General features: G+C 39.3%; 1 protein-coding gene across 4 annotated transcripts in view; it reads right to left on the reverse strand.

The window, feature by feature from the left end:
- ATP8A2 (ATPase phospholipid transporting 8A2) overlaps positions 1-25583 on the reverse strand; it is a 438434-nt gene that overhangs the window by 106235 nt on the left and 306616 nt on the right. For all 4 annotated transcript variants that reach the window (XM_067466581.1, XM_067466582.1, XM_060770914.2 and 1 more), the window contains 3 exons: positions 18557-18631; positions 10224-10346; positions 4409-4487 (listed from right to left, as the gene is read on the reverse strand). In XM_067466581.1, coding sequence (XP_067322682.1) covers positions 4409-4487; positions 10224-10346; positions 18557-18631 — 277 coding nt within the window. The remainder of the gene's footprint in view (positions 1-4408; positions 4488-10223; positions 10347-18556; positions 18632-25583) is intronic.

The following is a 25583-nucleotide window of genomic DNA, read 5'->3' on the forward strand; positions in this document are numbered from 1 at the left end:
GTGAATACGTGTTAATTTAAAGTATGAAAGTGCCAAACTTGGCAATACTTCCAAGTAGCTCTTTATTTCTGCTGAGCTCCCGCTGAGTTAGAAAATAACTATATCCCAACCATGAAAAAAGGGAACACATGGCTGAAGTATGAATTCCCAAATCAATCCAAAAGGGCTGTAACCCAGAAGAATGACACAACCATCAAGTCCAACATGGCAGCCAAAGACATATACGTCAGCGAAGGTGAGGCAGATTTAAAACAGAAACCTGGAGTCAGCATCTCCAAGTCACTTGTTGCCTGAAGGTGTAAATTATGCTCTTACTTTAATGAAAGGACCCTGGGAGAGAGAGTAACTATCAGAACTTATTTAGATTTTAAATATCATTCAACAGGGATTTCTAAATAGTATTTAAATTATGTAACAAAGATTTTAATTTTTTTGGAAATAGATAGCTAATGTATTTTTTTTTTTTTTTTACATATCATGGATCCTTGGTATCAACTGAAGTTTGGTTCAAGGACCCTTTGTGGATACCAATCTTCATGTCCCATGATAATGTTTGTGTGTATTTATAGTTTATGTCTTGGCATTAAATGTTTGCCGTATATATGTTGTGCTTCGCCCTGAGTCCCCTGCAGGCTGAGAAGGGCAGAATATAAATGTTTTACATAAATAAATATATAATGGCACAATAAAATTGTGTCCTTTATATAAAATGTTAAAATTTGCTTTTTGGATTTTTAAAGTACATATTTTCAAATCATGGATGGTTGAACTCGTGGGTATTGAGGATTGATTTTATGTTGTCTGTAATCTTAATTAAACTGAAAAATAAACCACCCAAGGCCTAGAACTAGAAGAAACTAGTTAAAAATAACTAATTGTTTCCATATAATTCCTACCCATAATAACTAAGGAAAAATTATGTAAGTTGGAACAGGTACATTTTTCAAAGTTTAACTCCATCCAAATGTATGTGTGTATATATATGTATATGTATATATGTATGTGTGTGTGTGTGTGTATGCTATGCTTTGCATAGCATAGGGAAGGCTTCATACTACTGTGGTGTTTATTTTGCTGTTTATGCCCCTGTTCTACAACTGAAGTCCATAGATATGATAGGCTCACTGTACATCCAAATATAGCAAAGGTATGACCTAGTTCATACAGTATTTGCCAAAGTAGTAAAACCTATTCAATCATACTACCATAGACTGTGTGGAATGTTGGGTTTCATCCCTGTCTGCACAAGTCTCCAGCTCTCAATGAGTAGTTAGCCTAGATTGATTAGAGTGAGGGATTCCTTCCCCAATTTCCTTTAGCAAGCTTATCTTAAGAAGGAACTTTAGAAGTGAGTTGTCTTACTCATTTTTGCATGCCACTATCTCCTCCCCCTCTGAATACTTAGCAATGTGATCTCTTCAGGGAAAACATAACTTCCTCTTTAAAGGTATTTTTATTGCCCTGTCAAAGCCATGTAGTCAGAGTTCACCATATTGGCTCTCTTCTCCTTTTGTTTTTTTCTAGAGTGAGGAGGCATCTTGCCATTGTCCAGGCAAGATGTAGCATAGCTACTTTTATTACCGTATATTCCGGCATATAAGACGACTGGGTGTATAAGACGACCCCCCAACTTTTCCAGTTAAAATATAGAGTTAAGACCACTCCCATGCATAAGACTACACCCGCGTATAAGATGACCCCTGACTTTTGAGAAGATTTTCTTGGGTTTAAAAGTAGTCTTATACGCCAGAATATACTGTAATTTCCCCTTTTCTTTTCCTTAGAACATAGCTCAGTGAAGTTAGTTAGCTCCAAGAACCTTTCCTATCTAGAATGGATTTCTTTTGTCTTTAATAAACATATTATTTTTGATCCTATGAAGTTGTGGATCTGCAATCCTGTTCCATTCTGTTGAATCGAAGCCAATCCTTGTTCACTACATGTAAGTTTCTGCTGCTTATGAACTGTGCATCTAGCACTCTGCTATATTTTTGGTGGAATCACCCCCAGAAAGGGTTATTTTGAGCCTAACAGCTCCTGATTCCCAACATGGAAGATTGGCAGCAAATATCCTTATAGGTACGTGGATAAACACCCCTCACATAGCTGTTAGATTAGTGCCTCCAATAAACCCATGTCACAATAAATCTGCTAGTCTTCAGGATGTCACAAGGAAATAATTTAACTATTTGAGCCATTTCAGATGCAATGTAGAGCAGAAGAACATAATTTTAGCACCCTATCTGTGAATTCAGTCAGCTCTTTACACATTCTATCACAACCTTCTCACTTTTGATTGAGCAATTACTATCAGTGACCATTGCCACTTGAAACATAACCTGCTCCACAGGGTCCTTATTGGTTCTAAATGAGATTAGATGTAAAAAACGATTGACAACTAAAAGCTGTCATCTACAATTCTTTCTAGATGAGACTCTTTCCAATTCAGCTCTTCGTTGAGACACTATAATTGCTATCCAGACCAAAAAGTAATTTTTCTAAGTTTTTAAAAAATGTCACGTAGGAAGTCTAGATAATTTTAAAGAGATTTTCAATGTCATGCCTCAGTCTTGGTGCTGCACTTTGTAATATCATGGCCTTGCTCTTAGACTCCTGGAAAGGTTTCTCTCCTATACAGTTGCCAGAGTTAGTCAAGATATGCTACGAACACTTATTTGTGAGGCAACACAAGTGCCCATTCATTGCACATATGCACACTGCTTCCAAAGAACTGGAGGGGTTAAAGGACATGCCAGTGTGAATAACACATTTCTTTTCATCTGGGATTCTTAAAAGTGTACTCTCAAATACAAAGGAAGATAGACGGTCTATATCCCTCTTCTTCCTTGAATAGCAAAAGCAGCCAAGGTTTTTTTTTTATCCCTAAGCCAAATGCACTTGTTCACTAATCTGTGGTCCTGTAATCAGTGTTCTGCATAGCCTCCATAAGAGGAGCCCCTAGTGGCGCAGTGGGTTAAACCTGTGTGCCAGCAGGACTGAAGACCGACAGGTTGCAGGTTCAAATCCGGGTAAAGCGTGGATGAGCTCTCTCTGTCCTCTTCAGCTCCCCATGTGGGGGACATGAGAGAAACCTCCCACAAGGATGGTAAAATATCAATACATCCAGGCATCCCCAGGGCAATGTCCTTGCAGATGGCCAATTCTCTCAAACCAGAAGCAACTTGCAGTTTCTCAAGTCACTCCTGACACACAAAAAAGTAAAATAACACAGTGAAAGCAATGCTGTTTCACCAAACATGAAATAAGCTGATTCACCTGTATTTTTTGGGTAGGGCAAAATTCTTCTGAAGGTAATAGAATTTATACAACTAATATTTTATTTTCCTTGAAAGCTCTGTTCTCAGGTGCTTTATGAATTTTAGGAAATTCAACATAGCTATCAGCATAAAAATGGCTCCTCCTTTGAGACTCAAAAGCAAGTGGCCAGAGGTCTCCCTTCGGACAGCAACAAAAATTCTACAGAAAATGGCAACCTTTTATAGAGCAGACGGATCATTCTTTCGGCAACTCGTTTTATTCCGAAAGCGCCACGTGTGAAGCTGGCTTGTTAAAAATACCAAGTCAAAGCCTTTGAAATATAAAATCCTATACCATTTTAAAACATGCATTACTAGCCAAATGTTTTTCATGTTTAGATATCTTTCTTTTTTCTTTCAAAAAAGGATTGTTTATCTCCCCACCCCTATATGCTTCACTTGAAAACAGACCAAAAGATCTGAAAAAGAAGGTTCCACACTTGTTTTTGTTGTTGATCTCTCTCTCTGAATGTGGGTAGATCAGAGACTGACAGCACAATCTCAAACATACTGAATGAGAAATAATGTTTGCTTAGTTCAATAGGTCTTATTCCCAAATCCATGTGCTGAAGAATTGGATTCAGATAAATTAGGAAATGAAAACTGCACAGCCCTTTAGATGTTCTTGGACTTCAACTCCGAGCAGCCACAGCTGCCAAAGAAGAACATGGGAAACTTCCACTTATCAGCATCTGAAGGGTTGTACGATACCCACTAAATTGAGTAGGTAGGCTATCACAAACCACTTTTTGCAAATTACAGTGCTTAATTAATATTTGTTTGAAAGCAAACATACAGCCGAAGCTTCATAAGCTTTAGGTTTCACAGGTTTGTATAAATTACTAAATAAATGCAGCTCCATGCAATCCTTTTCTGAAGGATGGAAAATGCTATATATTGAAGAGTGCAGGCAAAAAGGGAGGATTTGGAAGGTCACTCCTGATAAATACTTGAGCTGAGAAAGCTGTTGGCTTGTCCATTGTGATTAATTCCCTGACAACCTGTTATGACCCACAAACACAGTGGAACTGACTTGGAAAGGATGAAGACCCCTTGGCTGACACATGGGAAAGAACGGAGCATTTATTTACCATGTTCCAGTGCTTTCAGTGGAAACCAAAAGAGGATGACGGAGTGGATCAAGGCATTGATGCAGTGGCCCCAGAATACCTAAGAGAAAACCAAATAAGGAAGTCAGAAGGCTGACCAAAATCTTGAGGCCTGTTTAGCGATCATCAAATGATTTGCTGCATTATTTCTATTTTTAATTAAGAGGTATTTAAACCAATTCAACCACAAAAACTTAGAATTAAATTTAAAAACAGAATGTGAAATTCTCTCCCAAACTTAGACATAACAAGTAAATAAGAATATTCCATGACCTCACAATCTCTGAGGATGCCTGTCATAGATATGGGCAAAACACCAGGAGAGAATGCTTCTGGAATATGGCCATACAGCCTGGAAAACTCACAGCAACCCAGTGATTCCCGCCATGAAAGCCTTTGACAACCCATATTCCATACAACCCATATTCCATTCCATTCCAAAGGTCAGGGATGGAAGTGAATTTGCAAAATTTGCAAAAAAAAAACTTCATCTTTTAAAAAAATATATAAATTTTATTTGATACATCCCAACAATTAACAAACTTTTGTCATATAGGACTCATTTCAGTATACATCATTCCAAAAGTAAACATTTCTTAAATGACATTTGATACATTCCTTAGTTATGTATTACTCATCACCCCTGCCCTCCCCCCATTCCTCCCATCCCCCTGGAACAGCAATTCTAAATGATGTCATTGCATCAGTTTAACCACGTGGAAAGTCTGGTTCAAAATGTTATATCGGTCATCTCCATTTATTTTGTCAATTAGCAGAGACCATTTCCAAAAATCTTCATCTGTGAAATTGATAGAACTAGATATTTAAAATATTCTAATATGGAAGTGACTAAAATTAACAGATTTTCCCATCTGTATTGAGGTCTACCATTGATTACATGTTGTATTTTCTGAAAATTAATTTCTAGAAAAGTATGGGAAGATGGAAAGCTCACATTACAATCACATTTTCAACTGATCTGATCAATCTGTGTTTTCCAAACTTGAATGTTAATAAGAACAGTTATCCTTAGGGTAAGGGTAAAGGTAAAGGTTTCTCCTTGACATTAAGTCTAGTCATGTTTGACTTTGGGGAGTGGGTGGTGTTCATCTCCATTTCTAAGCCAAAGAGCCGGCTTTGTCCATAGACATCTCCAAGGCCATTTGGCCAGCATGACAGCATGGAGGAGTGTTACCTCCCCGCAGAAGTGGTACCTATTGATTTACTCATATTTGCATGTTTTCCAACTGCAAAGTTGGCAGAAGCTGGGGCTAACAGTGGAAGTTCATCCCACTCTTCAGTTTTGAACCGCTGACCTTTCAGTCAGCAAAGTTCAGCAGTTCAGCGGTTTAACCCCTGTGCCACCAGGGGCTATCCTTAGTTTGTTCAATGTTTTTTTTCAGTGGCCACTTTCTGACTGTGGAAACCTCTAGTAAGGAAGGCTAGGTTGATGTCCTTATACTCTTTCCTTATTGTCTTTCACCAGACAGGCATCTAACAGTAATTATGGGATGCTGTAAAAAAATCATTTTTAGCACAGGCAAGCTTGGTCTAAAACTACTTTTAATTGCTATAAAATTTCTTTCCTTTAGTTAATTTGTTTTATGTTCTTAACAGTACTCTTTTTATGTATTTTATGGTCAGCTGTCTTGAGTTCCAAGTTTTGTGATAAGGGGAGGAGTAGAAATCTATATTGAATATTGCAAAGATGTTCACAGCTGAAAAAAGAAAGTCACACACAAAAATGCATGTGTTCAGGGAAAAAAAAATAAACGAACCACCACCCCTATATTTTCCTGCACTGGAGAGATTGAGTTTTTTGTGCTTCGCATCCGTCCTTTGAAACCTTAGCCTCCCTGGACAAGTACCACCCCAGAACCTTTCTTTCCTTGAACTGTACAACTCAGAGAGCTGATGCCTTATTAGCAAGAATAGGTTAATAAAACAAGAGAGAGGAGGAAATTCTTCCAAATATGAAAAGAAAATATATCAGTGTAACTTTACCTGCATATCTCCCTGAAACATCTTTTTCAACCCACACCCTGACAGGAACAATAAAGCCATCTCAATATTTGCACATAATCTCTTGAGGGCACTGATAAGGTTGGGGGTGGTTAAAAATGGATGCAAAGTGAAAGTGTGGGAACATTTTCATTCAGAAAGCACAAAATCAGTTGCAGCTTGTCCAGTTCCATTGAAGGTGCCACAAACGGTGCGCACTGTCAAGTTGATAGATTTATATGCAAATATATAGAGTTCTCTTGAGTATAAAACACTCCACTTAGGCAGAAAAAATGAAATGCAAAGATACAGAATGGAGGATGCCTGGCTTGAGAGCAGTACATGTGAAAAAGATCTTGGAGTCCTCATGGACAACAAGTTGAAAATGAGCCAACAATGTCACGTGGTGACTAAAAAGCCAATGGGATTTTGGCCTGCATAAATAGGAGTATATTGTCTACATCCAGGGAAGTTGTACTAGCCTTCTATTCTGCCTTGGTCAGAATAGAATCACACTGTGTCCAGTTCTGGGCACCACAATTGAAGGGAGGTGTTGACTAGCTGGAATATGATCAGAGGAGGGTGACTAAAATGATCAAGGGTCTAGAGAACAAGACCTATGAAGAGCGGCTTAAAGAGCTGGGCATGTTTAGCCTGCAGAAGAGAAGGTTAAGAGGAGACATGATGACCATGTATAAATATGTGATATCTCTGCTGCCCTGGAGATTAGGATGTGGAACAATGGCTTCAAGCTACAGGAAAGGAGATTCTACTTGAACGTTAGGAAGAACTTTCTAACTATGAGAGCTGTTCAGAATTCTCTGCCCTGGAGCGTGGTGGAGGCTTCTTCTTTGGAGACTTTTAAACAGAAGCTGAATTGCCATCTGTCGGGGGTGCTTTGAATGCCCTTTCAATGCTTCTTGGCTGGGGGTTGGACTGGAATCCCCATCAGGTCTCCTCCAATTCTATGATTCTATGATTATATATTTGAGCTCTATCACTAAGATTCTGGTATGGAATCCTACACATGACTCTTTGAACTCATGGCACATGAAGATTTAATTCTGGCCATGTTGACTTCTACCTATGTTAGCAAAAGTCTTAAGAATTTGATGTATGCCAATTTGACACACTGAATACAGTGGGACATCATCTTATGGTACTTGATCCCAACTGGGTGCCCAAAGAGAACCTATGCACTTGGAACATAATCTGGATGTCAGAGTTTCAATGAGAGCCAACACTTTAAACCCAACATTCATTGATTCAAATTAATACATGGGTTTACCATGATATAGCTTTTGAACAAAACCCTAGTATCTCAATTGCAAAGTAATAAAGTAAAGACCTGAAGAGTGCAGGAAGATATTTTTTTTAAACTCGGAAGTGTATTCCATCTTTACATATGTAGACCTCCATGCAACCACAAGTACTCTGTCAGCAATGGTAAATGGAGTGATACAGTGAACTTTGAAAAGGCTTCACAGTCTTGCTCAGTGCAAAGTTCCCTGAAGGATACTTAATACTCTCCATGAAGAACCGCTGCTAGTTTGTAGTAGTTTTGAAATCCAAGAGCTGTTTCATGGCCAGGATACCTGTTTTCTCATCTGTACCTTTCAAGATCTTGTGATCTTCCAGGGTCAGCCCTGTCATCTGATGTAAGGTGGTTATTGAGGAGAGAAGCATCAACAGTGATGACATCACAGATTATTCCTGCTGTCCTCCTTTTAGCACCATAGACCTTTTTCAAATTCCTCAGTGTTTTTGCAGTATTTCCCAAATTCTAGTCCTCCAGATATTTTGGGCATTTGCTTCCAGAATCCTAAATCATTGGCCAAAGCACCTGAGATTTCTAGGAGTTGAAGTTCAAAACACCTGGATAATTAGATTTTGGGAATGACTGCAGCATAATTCTGCCCTTTTCAATGTGAGTTTTATGATCTTGTAACTTGCAATGCTTTACAATTATTTGAATTTACAGTCAGTCCCCAAATTATGAACAAGGTAAGTTCTGCAGGTTTATTCTTAAGTTGAATTTGTTTGTAAGTTGGAACAGGTACATTTTTTAAGTTTAACTCCAGCCATATATAAGCTCTGGATAACAGGGGGAAGGGTTAACACCCTTGTGGTGTTTGTTTTTGCTGTCTGTCCCACTGTTCAGAAGATTTCACCTCACTTTCTGTCGCTGTGATCATTGGATTTTGCAAAAATTGGCTTGTTGTGGAAACAAGAATTGGTGAGAAAGTTTCAGTGAAGACCCTTTCCCCCCATAATAATTCTTCCAGGTGTAAATTTCTTTCTGATGGGTAGATTTCTCTCACTTCCTGGTGTCTCTCCCCCATTCTTATCTATGTGTCATTTGTAAGTCGGATATTTGTAACTTAGGGACTGCCTGTATTCTATTTAAACTTTTATTTGTTGTATTCTTTTTAATTGGCTTGCATATAAAACTAAGGCTCAGTTTAGAGTTAGTCAAATGAACTATACTACAGCAAGCCTCAGAAGAATAAAGGATTATCCTCAGATAGGTTTAACATTTCTAGGCGTGGAGATTACTGCAGACGCAGAAGATGTTTACTTCTTGGGAGTAGAGCAATGACCAATCTCGATAAAATAGTTAAGAGTAGAGACATCACACTGGCAATGAAGATCCACATAGTTGAAGCAATGGTATTCCCCATAGCAACCTATGGATGTGAGAGCTGGACCATAATGAAGGCCGAGAGAAGATAGATGTTTTTGAACTGTGGTGTTGGAGGAAAATTCTGAGAGTGCTTTAGAGCACAAGAAGATCCAACCAGTCCATATTCCAAGAAATAAAGCCCGACTGCTCACGGGAGGGAAGGATAGTAGAGGCAAAGATGAAGTACTTTGGCCACATAATGCGAAGACAGGAAAGCTTGGAGAAGATAATGATGCTGGGGAAAATGGAAGGAAAAAGGAAGAGGGGCCGACCAAGGGCAAGATGGACGGATAGTATCCTTGAAGTGACTGGCTTGACTTTGAAGGAGCTGGGGGTGGCCACGGCTGACAGGGAGCTCTGGCATCGGCTGGTCCATGAGGTCACAAAGGGTCAGAAGTGACTGAGCAAATAAACAGGTTTACCATGCCAATCAAACCATAAACAGTGGTTAATTTTAAATACTGGTAAGGAAAATAAGCACGATTTGAAGCTGATTTGTTTCCATTAATGATAATAAATTATGGTTTGTTAGATCGAATACAGGGCAAGCTACTGCTAATATAAAAGTGGAAAGATAGCTTTTCAAACTCCTTCATAAAGTAGCATAGGTTGAAGATGACAGGGCACAGTGATATAACACCGTAGCCTGCTTGGGTTCAATGTAATACAAAAGTATATATTGATATTACATAACAAATCAGTCCTTTATAAATATTTTTGAAATAATGAAGAACAGCATAAAATATAATAAAGAAACAGCTACAGCTACAGAATCAGAAGCGACTGAATGAATGAACAACAAAACACAGCAGCTTTCTAACTGTATCGCACTCCATGCTGCTGCTGAGGACAGAATAGCCAACACTGTTTCACAATAGCTCCTCAGTCTTCCTGAGCCCATTTTACCAATTATAAAATTTACTTAAGTCTGAAAGAAATACAGAAAGCTAGACCAATGTCAAATTATTTATATTCTTGAAAATTAAATGAACAAATCATTTTCAGTTGAATAAAGCTAGCATACTACAACCGTAAATTAAAATTCCATTTTTCTACTGAAAGCTCACCCTTATTGTTTTCTTTCCTCCCTTAAAAGTAAACATAGCCTCTTACCCTGCTATTGAACCCATCAGCATTTTGCGTAATTTTGTAGAGTTGGGGAAACCTAAGCATGTTGTCTTGAGTGCATGATCGTTCAAAGATTCCCAAGGTGAAGGGAGGCAACGCTGTGAAAATCTAGAGAAAACAAAGGAAGTAATTAAAAATAACACACCATTAACTTTACAAACAAGTTGAAGGTTATGCTTCATACCTGGGAAAAAACCCCTGACATTGCTTAAATCAACAGCAGCAGCTTTTCTTGAAGCCAAAGGGTATCAAGCCCATAATCTAAGCAGAACAGTCTTAAGCACAAAACCTTTCACTGGTGAAGTTGGTCAGCAGTACAACAAATGACTGAGACTGAACAGTAATAGACCTTATGAGCACAGATGGGGTGGCAATGCTTACTGCTGGCAACTGAGGTGAAAAAGGAAACACTGGCTTAGAAAAGTGGGTAGTGGCAACAAATAGTTTCCATGTTATCAGAGTGGTAAATCTATTCCAGATTTTTGACCTGATCTTAAAAGAACAGCCAATTTACTGAACCTTATCCCCAGGATAGGTTCAGCACGTTGGATACAGATTTACTGTCCCACTAACTGGGGGACCATATACATCAGTGCTTCTCAACTTTTTTTTTTTGACCAGGAACCATTCTCCAACATTAGCATCAAAAGGGTTACAAATCAATTTTTGTTCAACTTTAGATTTGATTTGGTTATTTGGGGTGCTGATTCAGAAAATTGCATTGGATAGACCACATCAGCTCTAGTTTCTGATACAGAACATATGCCAACCAGTAGTCACCATCTGCTCACCTACAGAAAACCATATTTAATAAGCCTCAGTACTATAAGAGGGTTTCATGTCACTCTCATTGCAATGGTGTAGTAATGGTGAGGCTACGGACCATGTTTTTGTTCTTGCGAACCACTGGTGGTCCATGGACCACAGGTTGGGAACCTCTGATATACACTAACCATTTAATTCAGTTTCAAAGCAGCACTGATGAAAGTGGTTTAGCTGTGTAGATGTTTGCAAAGGAAATCCTTGAACCAGTTTGAGGTCCAGATGGTGATGAAACAAACCACAAAGCACTGGTGAGAATTGAAGGCTTTCTTTCCAGCGCTTTTGTGGGTGTTTGTTTTCTGGTTGCTGCAGTCTGAAGCTAGATTTGAAGTGTATTAACTTGTCAGCATAGATGGGACCTGGATCAACCAGCAGTCACTAGAGACAGAAACCCATCATATACCTGAAATCTTAGTAGCCAAAAGAGGCATTTGTGCCTATCTGGAATAATGGGAAGTAAAGCTAATGGAGTTGTTTTTGCTGCAAATAGCTAATGCTTTTGGCATCTATGTACACTGTTTTGATTCAATCAAACCCTTTGTAATTTATTTCAAATTCACTAACTAATACAGGGATCCTCAAACTAAGGCCCGGGGGCCAGATACAGCCCTCCAAGGTCATTTAACCGGCCCTCGCTCAGGGTCAACTTAAGTCTTGAAAGCACACAACAACAAAAATCCTATCTCATCAGCCAAAATCATGCCCACATTTCCCATTGAAATACTAATAAATTGATATTGTTAAATTGTTCTTCATTTTAATTATTGTATTGTTTTAAGTGTTTTTTGCACTACAAATAAGATATGTAGTGCAAAATAAGATATGTGCAGTGTGCATAGGAATGCATTCCTTTTTAAAAAAATTATAATCCTGGCCCTCTGTTTAAAAAGTTTGAGGACTCCTGAACTAATATAATTACATACACACCCTCCATCTAACAAGACTTCCATGATGGCTAACAGATCATTTCCAACCAAGTATGGGAAATAGATAGCCCTCTAGCTGTATCACAACCCACAACAGATATTGACTGGTTGCAAGTCCTACTCAACACAGCCAGGGGTGGAGCCAGCAACATCTGAATGGATCTATATTTCTGATCCCTGCATTAAAGGGACACAAGCAATTGCTTAAGCAGCCTTTAAACAACATTTAATAGGAAAACCAACCTCTTCTTGCCCCGTTGAAGAGAGGAGAAGGAGAGAAGGAGTCCGGCAAACAAAGCTTCCTTCTCCAGCCCATTCCCAGCACAGGGACGCATTAAGAGAAAGCTCCTGGGGAGTTTTTTTTGTTTTGATGTAGGCTTACTGTAATTTTACCACTTTATTTTGGCTTTACTTGTAAGCTGTACTGGAAGCATTTGTAACTGTAAAAGCAGGCTATCAAAGCTTATAAATAAAATAATAAATTCCCTAGTTCATTCTGGTGGAACCTCCCTGCTACGCTGAAGGATTCATCGTGCATCTGCTATCAGCAGATGCAGTGTGTCTCATAACTGGGCAGCAATTGTACACACTGTCACTTGGAAGTAATTTCCACCAATTATCAATGGGACTTAACTTCCAAAGGAATGTATGCAGGATTGAAGAGTAAAATCGATTGAATTTGGAATTTATTCTGAATTTGTATATCACACAGTTGTTTAACAAGGAAGCTCTGGAGCGAAGACTTGATGGAAAATATTTTGGGAAACAGGCTGATGTACTGAGGGAAAGCTCTTCAGAGTATTCAGTAGTTAAAGGATAATACTATAAAAGTACAGATTGTTGACTACTGATAACTGTTAACCAGACACATAAGAAGGATGCAATAAGTAGGAGCAATCCAAAGCTATGTACTGCTACTAGACATCTTCAGTTGAATAAAATGGAGAGTTAATGCAAATCTATATGTGAAATGCATAAGCACTCATAATTCTGGAATGGGAATAGATAGCAGGCACCTCTCCTAAAGTTGGTGCTTTGGGTGCTTTGAATGTAATTTTCCTGCTTCTTGGCAGGGGGTTGGACTGGATGGCCCATGAGGTCTCTTCCAACTGTATGATCCTATTATTCTATGATATTATATCAGAGCTTGGAAAAATTATTTTGGTCCATAACTCCATAAGCACCTTCTTCCTCATTCTTGAAATTGTTGCCAAGATAACAACTACTTCAATGTCTCAGTATCAGAGACAAGACTGAAACAAAAGTAATATGATCTAGAATGATACCAAGGAATGGAATATCAGTTATTTTGCAGCAGAATGAGTAACTCTCATAAACAGCAGTCAGTACAATAGATGGTGAGATACTATGGAAGTCGCAGTTCAAATACATAAATCTGCTCAACCATGTCCTAGAGAAACTCATCGGTTTGGTATAATCCTCATTGGGATAGAGTCTTCACACAGCATTTCCACTATCATCATACATTCTTAGGTTCTTGATTCAATGTTGATTCAGTTTTGATACACCACACAGGTCTTGTGTGTCCATATTGCAGTATTTGAAAGGAAGACATATATGTATCAACACAGGAAATACATGTCCTGAGAAACCTATGGTGCTCCAGATGCTATTAAAACTGTGACTTTCATCAGCTGCTGTATCCATATTGAAGATCTGTTCATATTGTAAGTTATCAGGTTGACTTCTATCTATGATGACAACCCATCAAGAACCCAAGTCATTAGCTGTCCCACTCAGGTTTTCCAGATACAGGGTGGTGGCTTGTTTCAATTCAGTTGTGGTCTCACCTTTCTCTTTTCCTACTGCTTTCTATGTTGCCAAGCATTATAACCTTTTCACATGAGTTACATTTCTTACAATCTGTCCGAAGCACGATTGCCTTATTTTAGCCATCTTGGCTTCTACTGGGAGTTCAGTCCTGATTTGCTCTAGTACCCATTCATTTGTATTTTTAGCTGACCATGGTATCCGTAGAACTCTTCTTTAGTACCCCATTTCAAATGAACTGAATCAGTCAGCTGTTGCTAATACTTGTACACTCATGTGTCTGCTATCCCTGGGCTAAGGAAGGTATTCTGTGCATAGAGGCAGTTAATTTTTGTATGTGTCAGGAGTGAATAGAGAAACTGTAAGAAGCTTCTGGTATGAGAGTTGGTCATCTAGAAGGACGTTGCTCAGGGGATGTCTGAATGTTTGATATTTTACCATCTTTGTGGGAGGCTTCCCTCATGTCCCTGAATGGAGAGCTGGAGCTGACAGAGGAAGCTCAACCTGTTCTCCCCAGATTCGAGCCACTGACCTATGGGTCAGCAGTCCTGCTAGCACCCATTGCACCACCGAGGGCTCTGAGGCAGTTATTGAGGGGCAGTGAGCTTACTCCAAATTTCTATCTGAACTTTAAATGAATGATCTGAAATGCTAAACCTATTTCTGGACAGAGTTCACTGCTTTGCAAAGCTCCTTAAAGTTCACATTAAGAACCAGAGTGCATTACCCACTTCACATCAGCATTCACTGCCCCTGTGCTTACAGCTGTACGTCCATTCTTCAAAAAAACTTAGGCATGCAGTAGACTTAAGAATAATGTATCTGCTTTGGCAAGCATCCTCACTGGTTAAACATATGAGCTCATGAAGATCAACAGTGAATACCTCTTACGTGAATTACTGTTATCAATGAACATCTGTGTGGCACCCAAAAGAAGATTCTTGCTGGAGCTGTTAAATGACTGAAAACAATAGGATCCACCATGTTCTCTATCCAATGGATTTCCAGAGCAAGGCAAAGAACATCCTTTTTAGAAAGGCTTTTGGCTTTAGGCATATAGTAGTGACAGCTCTCCCCACCTTCCCATTTCTTCAGTGACATTTTGATCACTGAAAATATGATGTGAATTTACTAATCAGAATGCTATTCTGATTGGTTTTCTGGTGTTTTTATTATTATATTATCATTATAGGTTTTGATGTTGATTTGCTGTGTTTTACAATTGCTGTAAGGCACGATGCATCTAATTTCAATTAATGAATTAAACACATAATGCCTCTACACTAAGAGTAGAATGTATTGGAATAATATTCAAGAGCTACCACAACTACTCATAAGGAAAAGGCAGATCCCTTGTTTCTGATTTCAATAATGTTCATATTGTTTTTTTCACAAGTCAATTCAATTCAATTCAATTCAATTTGTCAATGCCTTAAAAACCCTCAAATAAAACCTCGTATTTACACATATCTTTTGTACATCATTTCCTCTAATACAGTGGTTCCCAACCTGTGCTCTGTGGACAACCAGTGGTCTGCAAGAACAAAAATATGGTCCACGGTCTCAATATTATTACACCGTTGCCTCAAAACAACACGGCAACAAAAGCGACTGGTCTCGCAAAACCCTCTTATACTGCCGAGGCAACAGAGATGTTGGGAGGGGAGAAGCTGACTACCCACAAAAGTTTACTACTACCACATCAGCTCTACATTATTAAAAATGGTTTTCTGTGGGTGAGCAGATGACAATGACTGGATGGCATATGTTCGGTATCAGAAACCAGAGCTGATGTGGTGTATTCTAAATCAGCACACTAAATAACCAAACCAAATCTAAAGTCGACCAAAAACTGATTCATAACCCTTCCAACAGATCTCACAACCTCTGAAGATGCCTGCCATAGATGTGGGCAAAACATCAGGAGAGAATGCTTCTGGAACATGACCATATAGCCAGGTAAACTCATAGCAACCTATATCAATTTTCTCTTATACATGCATTTTTCATTTTCCTCCTCTTTTTATTTAACAAAACAGTTTGTAATCTCTAATATCTGCATTTTGGATGCTTTTTTTCACTGGAGAATAGCATCACAATACTCAGAGAACTGAAAAAACCAAAGGATAATTTTGTGTTGCATGAAGGTTTGTGAAACCCAGGTGGGTCAATTAATAATCAGATGCAAACCAAGCAAATCTCGTCCTGCTTTTATGCTTTTTCCAAACACAACATGCTTTCCACCCTGAAAGGTGTGCATCAGTTCAACTTTTTAAAAACCTAAACCTATTATCTCTGCATTGTATTTACATTCAACCAGCTGTCTGTAATTATAGACCATTTCTATTTATTTTCTTTAAAAAAAGAGGGGGAAAGCCTTTCATTTTTAAAGTTTGGAGAGTGATTCCTTCCAGAAATGTATAAGAAGCCTGGAGAATGCAGGTGAAGATCAGCTTCAACAAAGGGCCAGCTATTTCTGGAGATCAGTAACAGAAAGTACATTTCCTAGCTCCATGATGTCATCCATCTCCTTTGAATTAGTCACAAAGCAATACACCAGATGGCTGCATGGAGAGCATTCTGTATTCTTGTGCAGTAGATGAGAGCCAAGACTAATGGGCAGCTCATATGACTGACTTTCCCGGCTACGTCCGCATGCACAAGGGGCAAGTCACTATTTCCTTGTCTGGAGATTGCCCCCAATTACAGCTGCTGGTTGAGCAATCATTGGGACAGAAGGGATACTGTTATTCCCACAAGCAGCTTTGTCTAACAAGACCCTCGGGATACCCTAATCTGTCTCGTGTATGTGCCACATTGGAATAAGTAGGGTGTGACGATGCTCCCTTAATATTTTGGAAGACTTTCACATGCTTTATGAATAATGTAAAGTAGTGTACACACATACACAAAGAGGATCCATGACACCTTGAAGAAAATTATCATGGGAGAAAGTTTTGTGAATTTACTGAATACATCTCATTCATAAGAGGTTTGTGCCACAATAAATATATTAGTTTTTAAGGTGTGGCTGGGCACTTTTGTTGTCTGTATGCTTGATGGAACAGGCTAACACAGCAAACCTTCTAGAAGTAAGTATAATGTAAATGGCATAACATTTGAATATTATAAGCAGAGAATGATTGCAACCAAAACAAATTTCTCAGGTTCTATCTTATTTGTCTTATAGTTCTGAGACCCAAAACATTGCAATATGTGTATGTATTTTCAATCAGTAAACTAGGGAAACACTAAGATCCAGATGATGAGAGAAGCAATCTTTTGTTTTTTTGAGTTCCACCATATAAATGTAAACAATTTCCCAAGATAGTTATGAAATAAAACCCAACAATGACAAAGCTTTAAGATTTTCAAATTGCTCCCACAGTGTTTTGTAAAGTTACTTTTTTGGGGTCCCAACTTCTATAATGCTTCTGTGGGCATGCTAGCTGGCACAGTGCTTATCTAGATATCTGATATGGAGCATTGCTGATGCCCTCCCACCCTCCAATGTTTCAAGGACTGGCACTACATTTGTGCCCATTGGTGGCAACTGTTTCTTTCTTTACTGGAAACTCACCAGATGCTGCCAGTCATTGGCTCAGGGAGCACCACTTTAAGCAGCACCTTGGGTATCTGTGGGTAGGGGTGGGCTGGTTGCAGAGTAATAGATCTGCTTTCTTTTATATGTACTGTATGTGTTTTCAAGTTGCCTATTGACTTATGGTGGCTATGAATTTCATACAGTTTTCTTAGATGAGAGAAATCATAAGGCTTTCTTAGGAAAGGTAGTTTGCCATTGCTGTCCTCTGCAATATAGCTATTCTTTGACATCACCCATCCAAGGACTAACCAAGATTGAGCCTGCTTAGCTTTTAAGATTAGACAAGATTTGGTGGCTTCAGAGTCTTCTAGGAGGCCCACGAAATTTTTCCTACTTACAAAGTTGTACATAAATCCAGTATTACAGAAATAATAATAATAATAATAATAATAATAATAATAATGATAATAATTTTATTTCTTACCCGCCTCTCCTCGTGATTTGAGGCAGGTTCGACAGCAGTGGTTCTCAACCTGTAGTCTAGTGGTTCTCAACCTGTGGGATGTTTTGGCCTTCAACTCCCAGAAATCCTAACAGATGGTAAATTGGCTGGGATTTCTGGGAGTTGTAGATCAAAACATGTGGGGATCCACAGGTTGAGAACCACTGGACTACAGTTCGTTTCCTCTCTCACTTCAATAAGATGCTCAGTACTGTATTTCTATTTATTCTAATAATGTCTAGCAATTAACATGCAAATTCTATGCAAACCTGAATCCTCCTTATGGCTGACATGTTTCCTCTTTCTGGTGAGACATGAGTGACCACCCACCTCTCGACTGTTTCCAGCTGCAGAGCCTGGAAACATTCTTTCTGGATTATAACCCCTTCAATCCCCAGCAAGCCTGACCACAGCTGGGGATTTTGACAGCTGTCATCCAAGAACAACACTTTCAAGCTTGACCAAAATTTTGTCTAGCTGTCTGGGTTGCATTTGGCTTAGTGGTCCATGGAATACGCAAACTTGTGGTAGGTTAATGTTTTTGAGGTACTACTCCTTGTTAGGAGAAACAGGGGACTCACTTGTTCAATATTAAGACAAAAGAACAATAGCCCTCAAATGCACATCACATGCATATGCAGAGGATCGGCCCAAATAAAATGCACAGATCTAAACACCAAAGGAATGCCATCCGGGTTCTGCATGTTATCAAGCTGAGACAAGGGACACTTACCACATTGTAGAGGCCAATGCACCAGCGCTCAAATAAAATCTGCCCTGAAAATCCATTAACGAAGGCAAACCAAAGCTGAAATAGAAGAAAGTTATACAAGGCTTTAGATCAATGTGTCACAAAAGTTTTTATGCATTCAAGAAGAGAAGAGTGTGGAATATGGACAACATCATCTGGAGGCAGCTGCTGGATAGCTTCTAAAAATATTGTCTTCACAGTTGTTCTCTTTTTAAATAGAGCAACGCTGCTGAAGCGATGGAATAATCTGTAGAATCTGCATCATTACACTAAAATAGCAAACCTCTTGTAAACCTGCACGCAGATCCTTCCATGTTAACAAATTTTTAATGTGTATTCCTTACACTATAAGCCAATCTGGTTTAGCTATGTACCATGCAATGTAAAAAACAAAACAAAACAAAACAAAACACCATGATGCTTCATGAAAACACACCCTAGTATATTTCTACACATTTTACTAGGAGGAGCTTTAGAAAGTATTGGAAGTAGAGCCACTGAAATGAAGAGGACTTAAATTAGTTACCAATAGTAGATTCAATGAATGGCAGTTCATCTATTATAACTATAACTGAATTTGGCTCCAATTTCCAGAACAGAAGTTAGGAATCTTTGAACCACCCAAGGCTTTTTACTACATCTCCCATGATTCCTTACCAATAACTATTCTGGCTGGTGCTTCTGAGAGTTGTAGTCAGACAATCTAACAGTTAAATGATTCCTAACCCCTACCATACTTCCTGTTGCTCTTGATCAGTGGTTCCCAGCCTTTTTTTGACTAGGGACCCCTCTGACCAGGGACCACTCTTCAACTTTAGTACCAAAAGGGTTACGAATCAGTTTTTGGTAAATGTTAGATTTGGTTGGTTATTTGTGGTGCTGATTCAGAAAATTGCATTGGATAAACCACATCATCTCTAGTTTCTGATACAGAGCATATGCTGCCCAGTAGTTGGCAAGAATTATAGAGTTGGAAGAGACCTCATGGGCCATCCAGTCCAAACCCCTGCCAAGAAACAGGAAAATTGAATCATCTTCTTCATGTTCAAGTGGAATTTGCTTTCCTGTAGCTTGAAGCCATTGTTCCATGTCCTAGTCTCCAGGGCAGCAGAAAAAAAGCCTGCTTCCCTCCTCCCTATGACTTCCTCTCACATATTTATACATGGCTATCATGTCTCCTTTCAGCCTTCTCTTCTTCAGGCTAAACATGCCCAGCTCTTTAAGCTGCTCCTCATAGGGCTTTTTCTCCAGACCCTGGGGATCCACATTTTAGTCGCCCTCCTTTGGATACATTCCAGCTTGTCAATATCTCCCTTCAATTGTGGTGCACTGAATTGTACACAGTATTCCAGGTGTGGTCTATAACTACTGTCTTATGGCTATTGATCAATCCCGCATCGCTGCCACCAATTATAACGGCTTTATATATATGGCACTAACAAAATATATTGACAGGGGGGCAAACAGATACCACCAACTGTCCCTCCAATATAAAGAATTTACACCACTTTGGTACCAATAGAACGTTTGAGGGGATTGTCTCACTAATTAACATCCGCTGCCACCATAAACAATTATACAGGAACACTCTAGCTGGTTTTGAAAATATTAAAAATGTTTTTAGACCACCAAGTATTGTGTTTTCTTATTTTCTTCTTTAAAGGGAAGCCGGTGAGGTTGAAAAGGAAAAGGGACTAAATCCACAAATGTACACTTGACTCAGGCTTTTAAGTTTCAAAACAATCAAGGAAAGTTTATTTAATATAGTATAGAAAGAAAGTGTAAATGCTGTTTAATAAGCTTGGCTGTTACAGATAAAATGTTCTGGTTCTTGAAAGCGTGACGGTTGCATGAGAATGGTTCTTTCTTTGATACAAATATAAAGATTTACTTCTCTTTAAACACAAGTACTCTTGACAGGATCTGAAATCTCTTGCCAAGATACAACTGTAGCCTAGCTACCCACAAAACCCAGCTATTTCCCCCCTAAATAGCTGTACCCAGTTTGCTACAGCTTACTTCGCTGGCAAACTTCAGGCAAACTGCCTATTCTTAACACGAACTCCTAAAAACTTCTGTAATCCTGCTCTAAACTCTAACATCAACAGACTGCCTGAAAAAGCCTTTCTTTCCCTCCCAAACAGTCTAACTCCGCCCCCCTTTAATAAACCAATCCTGGCTGCTCTAAGGCTGGCTCAGGCCTAGGCCACTCCCCCTCTCTGAAATGGAGCTCTCCCTAAACTAAAATGGCTCCTGCTGCCCTCTGCCAGGTCTTCCAAAGCTGCAACTAACTGGCCTGTCTCTCCTAGGCCCTGCCACCCAGGCTGGTAAGGTAAGGGATCTTTACATGGTCTAACCAAGGCAGAATAGAGGGGTAGCATGATTTCCCTGGACCTAGACACTATACTCCTATTGATGCAGTCTAAAATCCCACTGGCTATTTTTGCCGCCGCATCACATTGTTGGCTTATGTTTAACTTGTTGTCCACAAGGACTCCAAGATCTCACCCATATTTAATAAACCATATTTAATAAGCCTTGGCACTATAAGAGGGTTTTGCAAGACCAGCTGCTCTTATTGAAACTGTGTAGTAATGTTGAGGCCGCGGATCATATTTTAGTTCTTGTGGACCACTGGTGGTCCATGGACCACAGGTTGGGAACCACTTCTCTTGATGCTGATCTTAACCTGTTTTTCTGTTATAGATTCAACTCCATATCATTCCCTGCACAGTATTATGAGATTGCTTTACAATTCTTTTGTCTGCTTTAGGAGACATATTTCCTATATAATATTGGCCTATTCAGGACTTTTAAAGGAACTGCTGAAAGATTTATGTTACATCATTGGCTCACTCTACAAAAAAGTGGCTGGGAGATGTTTCTGGCTCTTCCAAATATCACAATTCCTTAGAATAAAAAAAATAACAATCATGCACTGGCTTTGCTATACAAATGTATCTTGTAACATTTTAGGGAGCATCTTGAACTCATTTTTATCATTTGCAGGTGCTGCTGGGAATTTTATAGGCAAAATCAAAATCTTCTTGAAGCTGCATCCAACCTTGGAAAAAGTATCTTTTATTGCAATAATCCTCTGCTGGGTAATGAAACCCACTTGCTTCAAGGGAATTGCTAGTTAGCTGAGCCCAAACCAACAAAAAACATGAGGATTTGATTTGTTTTTCCTTTAATGAAACAACTGGTGTTTCAAAATGGAAATATTACTCACATTACTAAAAAACATCCAGGTGGAAATGAATCGAAACAAAAATGTTTTGTGTATTCAGTAGTTACAAAACGATACTTCTATTAATGCCCCCCAACCCCCCTACAAAGACGTTGTTTTGGCAACTTTGGGTGAATTCATTTTTGCAAACAGTATGTATAGCTGTTTTGAGAAAAAAATAACCCCAACTAGTACCAGACAGCTTAAAGAATTTGTGTCTGAGCTATTTAAGATCTTTTTAAAAATGCAATGTATGAAGAATGGGGCGGGGGGGGGGGGGGGGAATGAAAATATGGTTCCTGGTGAAAAAAGGCACCATCCCAAAAAACAGAACTTGAGCAAATTACCTTTTTGGACTACATCTCCCTGACCACCATTACCACTCTACCGATACACCCCCCCCAGCGTTTCTCAAACTGGGGGTCAGGACCCCTGGGGGATTGCAAGGTGGTGTCAGAGGGATCACCGAAGACCATCAGAAAACATAGTATTTTCTGTTGGTCATGGGGCTCCTGTGTGGGAAGTTTGGCCCAATTCTATCGCTGGTAGGGTTCAGAATGCTCTTGGATTGTAGGTGAAATTTATATCCCAGTAACTACAACTCCCAAATGCCAAGGTCTATTTTCTCACAAACTCCGCCAGTGTTTACATTGGGGCATATTGAGTATTCATGCCATGTTTGGTCCAGATCCATCATTGTTTGAGTCTACAGTGCTCTCTGGATGGAGGTGAACTACAACTCCAAAACTCAAGGTTGATGCCCACCAAACCCTTCCAGTATTTTCTGTTGGTCATGGGAGTTCTGTGTGCCATCAGTTCCATCATTGGTGGAATTCAGAATGGTCTTTTGTTGTAGGTGAACTATAAATACCAGCAACTACAACTCCAAAATGACAAACCAATTCCCCTCAACACCACCAGTAATCAAATTTGGGGTGTATCGGGTATTTGTGCCAAATTTGTTCCAGTGAATGAAAATACATCCTGGATATTTACATTACAATTTATAACAGTAGCAAAATTACAGTTATGAAGTAGCAATGAAAATAATTTTATGGTTGGGGGTCACCACAATATGAGGAACTGTATTAAGGGGTTGCAGCATTAGGAAGGATGAGAACCACTGACACAAAGACACACACACACACACACACACACACACACACACAGAGTTTTCAAACTGGCATAAACTTTATCCAGACCTGTAGAATTTGCAAAGTGCTGGCTACAGAATTTTAGAATGTTATGTTTTAAACAAGTCACAGAATTCCCCAACAAACATGGCTATTTTGGACATGTAGTGTAGTCTCCTATTTTTTCCTACATTCTGGTAGGGATGTAACACCTTGATTACTTCATCTCTGCACATGAGAAGAAATACTTATGATAATTTTCTCCTCACTGTGGAAGAAAACAAACATTCCTCTATAGCATTCACCTTGAATTATTGTGGAATAATTATTCTACAGAGGAAAAACATCAGAGTTTTTGTGGGCAAAATATGCAAAAAAAAAAAATTATACCCAGCACCCTGTTCAACAGTTGTGATTATGTAAATTGGAGTTATTATATGATAGACTTGGGATAATCCAGCAATTATGTTATTTTATTTCTTATATTTTTACCCCGTCCTTCTCATCCCCAAGGGGGGACTCAGGGCGGCCTCACAAAAGCATCATAGGATGCTTGCATCATAAAAAAATCAACAAACAACAATACATTAAAATATTAAAACCAGTAATTAAACAATTGATTAAAAACACGCGTGTTAAAATCAGAATCCAAAATTTAGAGTCCAAAGTCCAGTCTGGATCAATTCATTGTCTTATAACTTATTTTACTTGCTGTTATTACTCGTCGAACGCTTGGTCCCATAGCCAGGTCTTAAGTTTCCTTCTGAAAGACAGGAGGGTGGTAGCCAATCTGATGTCCCTGGGGAGGGAGTTCCACAGACAGGGTGCCACTGCAGAGAAGGCCCTGTCCCTCGTCCCCACCAGTCGCATTTGCGATGGTGGTGGGACTGAGAGCAGAGCCTCTCCAGATTATCTTAAATTTTGTGATGGTTTTTAACAGTAATACATTTGGATGGTAGTCTGGGCCAGAACTGTTTAAGGCTTTAAAGGTTAAAACCAGCACTTTGAATTGTGCTTGGAAGCTGATTGGCAGCCAGTGGAGCTGGTGTAGCAGAGGAGTTGTGTGCTCCCTGTACGCTGCTCTGGTGAACAACCTGGTTGCCGACCGTTGGACTAATTGAAGCTTCTGGAGATTCATGTTTATGGTCATGATCAACTGAATGTAACCCCACAAAACTTGAAATCTCAGTTAGACAACACTCAAACTGAAGAGTTTCTGAGGCACTAGAGATTGGAGAGCAGAACTTCCCCAGTTGCAGGGCATTATAAGACCAACAGCTGTGGCAGGATCACAAAGATCTCTCCAGCTTCCTGTTTGCAAGGCACTTTGTGATCAAGAAAACTCTACAAACATAATTTCCTAGCCCTCTGGTCTCTAGTACCATGTAAACATTTTGGCTGTAGTATTGCCAAGCTGTGAAAGTAGGTTCACAGTTTCATCACCAGTCATAAAGATAATGAAAGAGCTCCATCACCATAACTACCGTGACAATGCTGGATCTTGTCCCACATGTTTTTTTGCTACATAATATTTTCTCCACAATAGTTCAAGTTGGTCTATCATTCTTTCCGACAACCACTAACTGTTTTCCTAAACACATTTTCCTGTGAAAACGAGAGAGAATATTTCTCTAGGAATGTCTCTGTCTTCCTACAAAACTATACGGTTCATTGGGTTGTTGTAGGTTTTTCGGGTTGTATGGCCATATTCTAGAAGGATTCTCTCCTGGCATTTCACCTGCATCTGTGGCAAGCATCAGAGGTTGTGAGGGTACTTGCCACAGATGCAGGCAAAACATCAGGAGAGAATGCTTCTAGAACATGGTCATACAACCCGAAAAATCTACAACAACCCAGTGATTCTGGTCATGAAAGTCTCCGACAATATATGGTTCATTTTATTGGAAACTGACCAGAGGAGGACCGAGATTCCTAGAGAAGCGTTCTCCCCAGAAAACTCTAGGTCCTAGCATGACTGGAGATTCACTGCAGAGTCACATTAGAGAACCTAGAGATTTCTAGAGAGAACATTTAAAATTAATTCCATGAATAATCAAATCCGCAAAAGTCAAAGCCTCAAATGTGGAGGCATGATTGTATTATAAATTTTGTATAAAGTGGGTTGACATCTCTTATTTGGAATATACTCCAAAATCCAACATTGTCCACATGAGTGCTGAGATAGTGACATCTTTTCTCTCTGATTGTTCAATGTATATGAGCTGTGTTTCAGGCATAAAATGAATATAAAGATTGTATGAAATTACCTTCAGGCTATGTGCATAAAGTCTATATGAAACACTCCTGAAATTTCTGTTTATAGATGGGTCGTACTTCCAAGATAGGAGCAGCGGTGGCACACCCTTGTACTGGCTGAACTGCTGACCTGAAGGTTGGGTTGCTGACCTGAAGGTTGCTGGTTTGAATCCACGAGACAGAGTGAGCTCCTGTCTGTCAGTTCTAGCATGCAGGGACATGAGAGAAGCCTCCCAGCTAACATATCCAGGTGTCCCCTGAGCAACATCTATGAGACGGCCAATTCTCTCACACCAGAACCAACTTGCAGTATAATCTCAAGTCGCTTCTTACATGATTGAAAAAAGCTTCCAAGATATCTCATTATTTATGTATACATTAATATATGTGC

This window comes from Anolis sagrei, chromosome 3, assembly GCF_037176765.1.
Source record: "Anolis sagrei isolate rAnoSag1 chromosome 3, rAnoSag1.mat, whole genome shotgun sequence".
NCBI lineage: Eukaryota > Metazoa > Chordata > Lepidosauria > Squamata > Dactyloidae > Anolis > Anolis sagrei.